Source organism: Amblyomma americanum, chromosome 11 (genome assembly GCF_052857255.1).
Source record: "Amblyomma americanum isolate KBUSLIRL-KWMA chromosome 11, ASM5285725v1, whole genome shotgun sequence".
NCBI classification, from domain to species: domain Eukaryota; kingdom Metazoa; phylum Arthropoda; class Arachnida; order Ixodida; family Ixodidae; genus Amblyomma; species Amblyomma americanum.
This window is the reverse complement of record NC_135507.1, coordinates 99,749,728-99,760,086: the sequence shown is the minus strand read 5'-3', so window position 1 is coordinate 99,760,086 and position 10,359 is coordinate 99,749,728. Positions and strand designations below refer to the sequence as shown.

The 10,359-nt window shown below is 44.1% G+C and overlaps 1 protein-coding gene across 1 annotated transcript; it reads right to left on the bottom strand.

The window, feature by feature from the left end:
* Positions 1-2,761: 2,761 nt before the first annotated feature.
* Positions 2,762-5,788, bottom strand: LOC144109447 (uncharacterized). The gene has a single exon (XM_077642240.1). The coding sequence runs from the start codon at positions 4,252-4,254 to the stop codon at positions 3,397-3,399; it is 858 nt and encodes a 285-aa protein (XP_077498366.1). The 5' UTR covers positions 4,255-5,788; the 3' UTR covers positions 2,762-3,396.
* Positions 5,789-10,359: the final 4,571 nt, after the last annotated feature.

Sequence of the window (10,359 nt, the reverse complement as noted above, 5' to 3'; positions counted from 1 at the left end):
GTCGAGTCAAGGCTGCAGATAATTTCGTTTGCTCAAACCACGCTTGAGAGCAGCACAATCGTGGCGCGCAAGTGCGTCTCACGTGGTTTATTTTGTATTTCGCGGGCTTTCTTTGGAGCTGGGAAAAAGACACGAGGGTGTCCTTATCGCAAATGATGGAATGAGGGTCTCTGATGGTGCTCGACAACTCTTCACATGCAATTTGTCTAAAACCAATAACTATTTAAATATATAATTGAACTTAATCGAAATATTTAAGAAACAAAAATTGCCTGTGGTGTGCAAGATGGCTGCCACCAATATGCACCTGGTTTTACTCCCCTGTCTCTTATTTAACTCTTGGCTCAAGTTAGCTGGGACACCCGGTGTGTGTGCGCGCGCGCGTGTGTGAGGGTAAATAAAAAAAGTTTAAAATTATCACTCTTCGCACAGTGCAGCCATCCCAAATAGTGATGAACCAGCCTGCCCAATCTGCATCTATGTTTCAGCAAATTGAAACATTCATTGCCAAGACGAAGACGGCGAATGTGCAGACGATGCGCACGAATTATCTGAAGTGCTCTGGATCCATAAAGAAGGAAATGCTTGTATTCACATCCCAACAATAAGCAAAGCAACGCATTGTTTCGTTTTCTTTTAGTTCTTTGACCCATCGTTCTTTGCAACTTGTGCCCTCCATCTAACAATGAATGAATTCATGATTTGTACATATTTGTTTCTAGTTCATCTCTGCATTCTAGTGTCATATCCTTCAGCCATGAATAGAAAAACACTATAGAGCGACCAGTTATTTGGTGTATGTCCATGCTATTTCCGCATTGCGCATGCGCTGCCATCATGTGTAAAGGCAGTTGCTTTGCGCATTGCTCGCACTTCTATGAGCCCTCACCCCTATGGGTGTGGAGATGTTGCTCCAGGTGGACCTTTTGAGCAAACTTGCACCTGCAGTAGTCACACTTGTACGGATGCTCACCTGTGTAGGTACGAAGGTGGTGCACCAGGGTGCTCTTGAGAGCGGTCACACTTGTATGGACGCTTATTCGTGTGGGTACGAAGGTGTTCCATGTGGACATTTTGAGCAAATTTGCTCCCGGAGTAGTCCAGGTTGACTTTTTGAGTAAATTTGCACTTGCAGTATTCACACTTGTACGGACACTCACCCGCGTGGTTACAAAGGTGGTGCACCAGGGTGCTCTCAAGATCAAAGCTGCACCCACAGTGGTCACACTTGTATGGACGCCCACCACTATGGGTACGAAAATGTTGCTCCAGGTGGACCTTTTGACCAAATTTGTTCCCACAGTACTCACACTTGTATGGATGCTCACCCGCGTGGGCACGAAGCTGATGCACCAGGGTGCTCGAGTGCAAACCTCCTCTCACAGTGGTCACACGTGTATGGACGCTCACCCCAATGGGCACGAAAATGTTGCTCCAGGATGACCTTTTGAAAAAATTTGATCCCACAGTAGTCACGCTTGTATGGACGCCCACCCGTGTGGGTACGGACGTGTTGCTCCATGTGGACATTTTGAGCAAATTTGCTCCCGCAGTAGTCAAACTTGTATGGACGCTCACCCATGTGGCTACGAAGATGGTGCACCAGGGTTCTTTTGAGAGCAAAGCAGCTCTCACAGTGGTCACACTTGTATGGCTTCTCACCCCTATGGGTATGAAAATGTTGCTCCAGGTGTGCCTTTTGAGCAAATTTGCTCCCACAGTTGTCACACTTGTAAGGACGCTCACCCCTGTGGGTAAGAAAATGTTGCTCCAGGTGGACCTTTTGTGCAAATTTGCTCCCCGAGTAGTCACACTTGCATGGACACACTCCAGTGTGGGTACGAAGGTGGTGCACCAGGGTGCTCTTGAGCAAAGCTACAGACAGCTGACAGCTTCATCTTTCAGTGGGAACTACATCCTTACACATTGTATGGATGAAAAAATTTTATTAACTGATTACAAATCCTGGAAACCATTACAGCACACAATTACAGCTGATAAAACGCCCCCAAGCAGCAATTAAATGATTTGTGGCCTAATCAACTTCATGGAAAAAGCAGATGTACTAGTACAGAAGCACAAATTTGAGAGCGAATGGAATAGTCTAGATGGGCAGTTAATTTGAAAACAAAGAGAGACGCCAACCAGTAGACTGCATTTTGCTGTGAATGAGGACCCCGTTCTGGGAGCCGAAACTTCAAGCAAGAGCTTTTTCTGGTTGGCAGCTCTGTTTTCAAAAGTATTAATGCTCACAACACAGCTAAATCTAATACTGGAGTATATATTTCTTCAACCTCACTGGTTATTAAAAAATGCAACTACACAAGCTATTTATAAATTCACGTAATTTTTATGTCAATGGCGCCCTGAGAAATGCAGTCAGCAGGTTCACTTGACTGTCCATAAGCAGAGTGTATTATACAGAGGCTTGCTATAAAAATGCTGAAATACCCTGAAATCGCCGCAGTCAAACGGAATGAGGACTACTGTCGAGACAGTGAGCTCATTGCTTGCCTTCAAATCTATAAAGTATGTTTGTTAAGACAGACAATGCAATTTGTAATAAAAATATGCCGCATGCAACGACAGAGAATTATTCGACAACACATAATGCACAGGAATCTAGTGCAGTAAATGCTTCATTTTTAAAAACTTGAACCGAGAGAAAACTCTAAGCACCTGCATACAAAAGCAAACAATGATTATCATCAGGTGGCTAAGCTTTGCTTCTCAGCTCTTGAGTCCCAATAATACAGCCGCAACACAAGCATAGAAAGAATAATGAAACAGCATGCTCCTCTGGTGTCATTACACTCGCAGAACTCAGAATAGCTCTCATGTAAGTCAATTTATTTGCTAAGGCAAAACACTGCAACCACAATTCACACATGATTACATGCACTGAAACTAATAAAATGACATGATCACATCTGCACATTCCACCATTTCAGTCTCATTCATGACATTACCAGCTTGGTATGTTCAGGTTTCTTATGGAGGAGTGAAAGACACCGAAGGATTGCTCTGTGCAGTAGTACTTTGAAGGCATGTAAATTTGCATTTTTTTCCCAAGGCAAATTAAAAAGTGTGGCAAGTTAGCAAGCAGTGTGTTTAACATGTAGTGTTGGGAAAAGCTACCAAAACTTTGACGAACTGTGGTTTTTAAAGTGTGCTGTTCTCATGGCATTTTGAAACTGTTTTTCTTTAAATATTCTGCAGAACTGACACTGATAAGGCCTTTCACTCTTATGGGCTTGCAAGTGCTTAGCAAGGGTTGTACTGTGTCTAAAGGCCATAGGGCAGAAATAGCACTGGAATGGTTTCTCAAACATGTGGGTGCGAAGGTGTTTCACCACTGTCCTTTTGAGCAAAGCTGCCGTCGCCGTGGTCACATTTCTATGGATGCTCACCCGCGTAGGTATGAAGGTGTTGATCCAGGTGGGACTTTCGAGAAAAGCTGCTGTCACAGTGGTCACACTTGTATGGTCGCTCACCCATGTGGATGCGAAGGTGTCGGTTCAGCTGGCCCTTTCGAGAAAAGCTGCTATCACAGTGGTCACACTTGTATGGTCGTCCACCCGTGTGGGCACGAAGGTGTTGATTCAGCTGGCCCTTTTGAGAAAAGCTGCCGTCACAGTGGTCACACTTGTACGGACGCCCACCAGTGTGGGTGCGAAGGTGGTACACCAGGGTGACCTTTTGACCAAAGCTGCAGTTACAGTGGTCACACTTGTATGGTCGCTCACCCGTGTGGGTACGAAGGTGTTGATTCAGGTGGGACTTTCGAGAAAAGCTGCTGTCACAGTAGTCACACTTGTATGGTTGCTCACCCGTGTGGATGCGAAGTTGTCGGTTCAGCTGACCTTTTTGAGAAAAGCTGCAGTCACAGTGGTCACACTTGTATGGTCGCTCACTCGTGTGGGTGCGAAGATGGTGCACCAGGGCGACCCTTTGAGCAAAGCTGCTGTCACAGTGGTCACACTTGTATGGTCGCTCACCCGTGTGGGCACAAAGGTGTCGGTTCAGCTGGACCTTTTCAGAAAAGCTGCTGTCACAGTGGTCACAGTAGTATGGACGCTCACCCGTGTGGGCACGAAAGTGGTGCAGCAGGGTGACCTTTTGAGCAAAGCTGCTCCCGCAATGGTTACACTTATAGGGATGGTGATCCGTTTCAGTGAGAAGGTGCTGCTCTAGGTGGTTTTTATTCGTGAAACTCTGATTGCAATGGGGGGACTGGTGCAGCTGCTGGCTCATGTTATCCCCAGACAGCACCCCGAGCTTGAGATCAGCTGTGAACAGGCCTGCACCAAGGCGGGGTGTTTTCAGAAAAATACGAGACCATGCGTGTTATAACTAATTTGGTGGTGGCAATATTACACATTTAACGTAAAAAGTTTATTTCAAGTTCGATGGGTTGAGCATCAAAACAAAGAGATGAGTTCTTAAACGAAATTTCCTAGTATTTATAAATTTCAATGGAGCTGGATGGAGAATGTTTTAACTTTCAAACAATTACTCAGAGCAGTGAGCATACTCTAGCCAGCTTAAGAGTCAGAGCAACTTAGACAAATGCTCTTATAATGCCTGGCTTCATGGAGATCTTCCATGCCTTGCCAAGGGTTTTTCATGAATAACGTAATGTCTGTAAGCTTTCATTAGTGACTCAGTACACTGGCGAAATGAGTGTATTCCATCTGTCTAATAAAGCAAAGCAAAAAATTACTCAGGCGAAACTCTAATAAATCTAGCACAATAAGGCCTGGTGGTCTGACGAAAAAAATGCAGAATGAAAATGATCACACTGAAAACCACAAGGAAAAAGCCAATTCTGTCAGCAGTCACCAGTACATAGCACTTAGGATAAGCATGAATCATTAATAGCAAATCACAATGAACCAGACTAGATAGATATTACCCAACAGCAAATAGGATCAGAACTAGAATTTCCTGTGGACATCAGATAAACCAGAAGTGAGTAAAATCGCCCCACATCATCTGACAGCACACCAAAAGGTATTACTAATGCTGTGCAGAAATGTAGAGAAAAAAATAAGCCATGAAACAATGAGACATGGAAGCTCCAAAGGGTGACAGATCCACAATAGAAACTGAAAAGCAAAACTGGCAAACTACAGCACAAAAAGCAAGACAGAGTATGATGCACAAAAGGCACAGCCACACAAACACATGCACTTTTTCTGCTGCAGTTTATTTTTTGCTTTGCACGCTTTAGCTTGTGTCTGCAACTTGTGTTGCGGTCTGCTGGATCACAATGTTTCCTTAGAAATCATGCATAATTCCACTTATAGAACGTTTCACGATATCCATTGTTCACGTTGGAATGATGGTTGGTTTATAAGATTTAAATCCGACAGCAACTCAGGCTACCAGGGATGTCATAGGGGAAGGCTCCAGGTAATTTTGACCTCCTGGGTTTCAACATGTACTGACATCACACATTACATGGCCCCTTAGCATTTTTCCTCCATCAAAATGCGACCACAGCAGCTAGGATTGCACCTCTGTCTTTCGAGTCAGCAGCCGAGCACCATATAACCACTGAGACACCATGGCTGGTTGCTGCAACGATGAAGTAGTGTTCCAGGCTTTAACAAGGCAGGGTCTGATCGTCCCATTTTGTTCAACGACACCAGTTTGAGATCACTGGCTATGCTATTTTACATTATGAACATCAAGCAGTTCAGCCTTCAATATGCTGGAAGCATTGGTTTCAGAAGATGGTCCTTTGGGCAGCTTGTGTACTCATTGGTTGCCAATATTCGTTTCGATGCCTGCAAAATGAAACGGAGCAAAAAAGTTGATAAGAATAAGAACTGCAAGGCTGCAAACCACAATATTCTGTTAAAGAAGTATAAACACATAGTTTTGAGGGCACATTTTCTTCTCTACAATTATGTAGAAGAGACTACTATGTATAAATCACATATTTGCCTAAGGCCAATAACTAATTTATAGTCAAGTTGTTCCGTCATGCTTCTTCAGTTTCAACAGCTGAACGATGACTGACGTCAACGTGTGCATGTCACGTGAGGCATGACAGAACTGCAATATAATCATTGTTGATGCATTTGTTGTCATTCCATCACTCGAGGCAGCCTGGGTTTAGCGTTATAGTGAAGTGAAATGAGGAAGCAGCAGTTTTATCGCAGTTCTTTTGCGCCACACATGGCTCATAAGCAATAAAAAAGCAATAACAAGACCAATCTTCGAATAAAGTAATGACTCAAGCTATTTTAACTATTATCCACTATCTCCAACAAGCATCCCCTCAAAGCTGCTTGAGCGTAGAAAATGAAGCTTTATGGCACACTTTGAGGCAATTAATTTCTATCCTCAACAGCAGTTTTAGACAGCTACTCAACAGCATGGGCTACAAAACACAGAAGACATGATCAAATGAAGGCAACTGCATAATTATTTATTACAGTTTTCCGGCCTTAAAGCAAAACATCAATTGTTTAAAGGCCACAGAAAAGGGTGTTCGAGCTTGGCTTTAAAATGTTTGCACTATGTAGAGTACAGGTCACCGAGCATTCATGCTGCGTACGGGATGTCAAAAGCGAGGGGGAAATTTACAATACTTGGCTTTAAAATGTTTGCACTATGCAGAGTACAGGCCACCGACCGTTCATGCCGCGTACGGGACGTCAAAAGCAAGGGGGAAATTCACAATAATTTTTTAAATTCCCGCTTTCGCACCTCGCCGTGTTGGCCTTTTGCACGAGAACCTGGCAGATGACGTCACGTCTTGCAAATGACGTCAGCAGCCCGAGGTAATCATTGGTTCACAGCGCCAAATTCTTTCAGAAGTCACGTGCCACCGCGGCCACTCCGCACGCTCCACATCTGGTGGAGGTAGGGGAAGTGTCGAGTGAGTGGGGCCAGCGGAGGAGCGCCACAGATTTGGCGTGCAAGGAGAGGGTAGGGCGTGAAGATGCGGAAGTTCAAATTTTGTCTGCATATAACTCAGCTTAAACAAAACACATTAAAATAATTCTTGAAGGGGGATAATTATGAACCATCATCTTTTAACATCCCAGACATATGGCACCTTTATCGAGACCACCTTTCTGGGTCCCTTTAATTCAGATGCAAACTTCTTCGAAAGGCCTGTGCAATTTATGTGCACTGTAGTAGGGTACAACTTAGAAATGTTATCTTTAGGGTGCCGCATTACTCCACTGAACAATCCCACCATTAACAAAATTAGCTATCTGAAATTCTACTGTGTTGAACAATTAAGGGCATCAAGACTTTTGACCTCATTGTAAAGTCATGTGACCAGCTTTCTTAAGTAAACATTTTAACAGACTGCTTCTTCACATAAAAATTGTCCAGCGGTCATGAATGCGACCAGTTGCACTGCGGCCATAGTGCTATCCAAACATACCAGTCAAAATTCATCTCTTTCAAATGACCCATCCACTGTTACACAGGGTGCCACACTGTTTCTTTAGTGAGATTAGCCTTCTGAAGTAACAATAAACGCTTTGACAGATTGCTTTCTCTTAACAGAAAATATCTGAGCAGCAGTTAAGAATGTGGGCAGATTCATCTCAGACTTAGTCGTATACGACCATACTAATCAAAATTCATCTCTTTTAAACATCCAGATTGTTACACTGGGTGCCGTGCTGTCTTCTTTAGGGCGTGATTAGCCTTCTTAAGAAGAAACATTTCAATGACACACTACTCTCTTGTTCATGACTGAAGAAAAAAAAAGGAACGCCATCAACATGATCAAGGCTTCCGTACGGAAGCCGAAACGTCTTCGTTTTAAACAACAACCTTTTGGTTGGCGTTCATTTTTTTTTTCTTCAGTCATGAATCTTCTACCCGACCAGACGAGTTTTCGTCAGACTTTAGATTTCACTACTCTCTTGTCACTGAAAAATTCTGTACAGCAGTCATGAATGTAGGCAGAGTTTCTTGTCATTGAGAAATTCTGTGCAGCACTCATGAATGTAGGCAGTTTCATTGCCGACTTATTCATATTTATTTATTTATACATACTGCAGCCACAAAGGGGATATTGCAAGAGTGGGGATATAAGATACATGGTAAGCAGTTGTGTATATATGTTGACTCATGCATGTGTATATACATACAAGAACATACAAGATGCAACATAAAACGAAGAAAGCATAGGTGTTAATGGCATTCAATGGCAGCCAAAAATATCGAAGTGCAAGAAAATTTCACATGGCAGGCAGTTCCAGCTTTCGACGGTATGTGGGAAGAAGCTGTATTTACATGTATCAGTGCATGCGTAAAGTGGAAAAATATTTAAACTATGATGGCACCTAGTTGATAATGAAGTAGAAAAATTAACGGCTTCTCACTGCTATGAGGTGCAGAGAGTTAATGAACATGTATATATGCCTGAGGCACTCAGAGTACCTGCGCCTTGAAAGGGGGGTTGGAGATAGTGTGCCAAGATTATAGAGGGGTCAAAATGTTTTATCGTGGCAATGTTAGATAAAATGAATTGCATTCTTTTGGACAGATTCAATTTTCTTGCAGTGCAATTGTTGATATAAGTTCGAAACAACAGAGCTGTATATGATAGGCAGTCTGATTAGTTTTGTAAGCTAAAAGTTTTTGTATGGCATGGTACTGTGTGTAATGCACGCCGTAGATACCAGACTCTCTGAAGTGCTTAACTGCAAGCTAGATTGATGTGTTTGGACCAAGACATGTTAGAAGCAAAAAAATGTCTAAGGTATATATCCAGCCATATCAATCCCAATTAACCTCTTTCCAGTGTCCTGTCGTTTGCTACACAGGGTGCCGTGCTACCCTCTTTAATGCTAATACAGCAGATCGACTTGCCACTCGCTTATAGGAACCTTGCGACTGCCAGGTGCCTCCACAGTCCACGCTGTGTTCAGCGCCACCAGCAGCGAGTTTTCCAGTTTTGCATCCCAAGGAGAACGGTGCTGTTGAGATTCCGATAGCGTAGCCGGGCCGGAGAAGGGACGAGGAAGAACGGAAACTGCATTATAAAAAAGACAAGGAAAACTCTACAGTACTATTTACATAATATACAAGTAAGAGCGAATGAGAATGCCGACAATGTAAAATCAAGTGAGCAGATGTAGACGGTTCAGAAGCAGCAACATACTGCAAATCTCTAGGAGCTCTCATGAGCTACCTTAGCTACAATGTCCAAGGGAGGCTTTGGTTGTGCTTCCGTGTTAGCAGACACTAGCAACTAACAAATACTGCAGGCAACCTCACTTGCAAAGCCACATAACAAAGCTAGCAAATTTAAAGCTCGAAGTAATCTCGTAGTGCCAACGCAAGAAACTACGCCACACAGGGCCATTACTTACCTGTACTTCGGCTCGTCAACGGGCACACCCACAATTCGCAGCTAAACCCATGTACAAGTGCATGCTGCAAAGCAAGGCTCCAGCACAGTTCTTGGAAGAGGTAGTCTGTTCGTGAGCCGCACCCTGTGCGGTCCCAGACAGGCTTCAGCATCCACGACAAGGCAAATACCGAAGGTCTTAAGTGCGCGTTGACACCTGCGAGCTCCAGACGCCATGTGACAATTATTTGTTCTGCACCCCGGCCGCACGTCCCCAACACCTGGGCAGCATGAAAGAAATGCTTGTATGTATTCATATATATTCTGGTATTTTGACCGGCGGGCAGTGCATGCTACTCTGTGGCTCGCTGAGTTTCACTTGCCGTGCAAGAACTCCTGCAATGTCGCCACAACAGGGCAGGTGGCTTTCACTTTTTCTGAACCCGTCTAGTCAGTTTGGCCTTAGTGCAGTGCTTATTGCATCTGGAGAGACGCGGTAAGTCTCAGACGATTACACTGTTGACCGGACTTCGGCCTTACAATGTTTTGGGCCCGTACTTTGTCCTTTCTCTCGAAACTACCACATGGCTTCGCTATCCTTGCCCACAGCCTCCTGGACACTGCGCTGGCTGTTCTGTCCTGCGTGCCTCCCTTTCTCCCAGTGCCCTCACCCTTCACATCTGCTCTTTGACACAGCACCGAGCCACATTTCCCACTTGAATTCTAACTATTGGCTCATGCTTTCGATGAGTCACTAAACATCGTACCCCAAAATTGTCTCGACTACATGTTACTTTCTGCTGAACCTAACAACTTGCTCTCCTGAGGCTTGCTATCCAACCCCATGATGCAACTCCCTGTCCCGCAACTTGATCTGAACCATGCTCTTTTATCAACGTTGCGTTCTGGACCGAGGTTTCAGCAGTGCATTCAAGTGACTCGCTGCCACTCTTTTACAGCAAAGCATTGTTTCCTAAACTTGGCTACTATTGTTCGCCAGCCACATCGAAGGTGGGTCTCTTTTG

Excerpts from the sequence above, each read along its gene's own strand:
- LOC144109447 (XM_077642240.1), bottom strand. The coding sequence starts at position 4,254 with ATGAGCCAGCAGCTGCACCAGTCCCCCCATTGCAATCAGAGTTTCACG.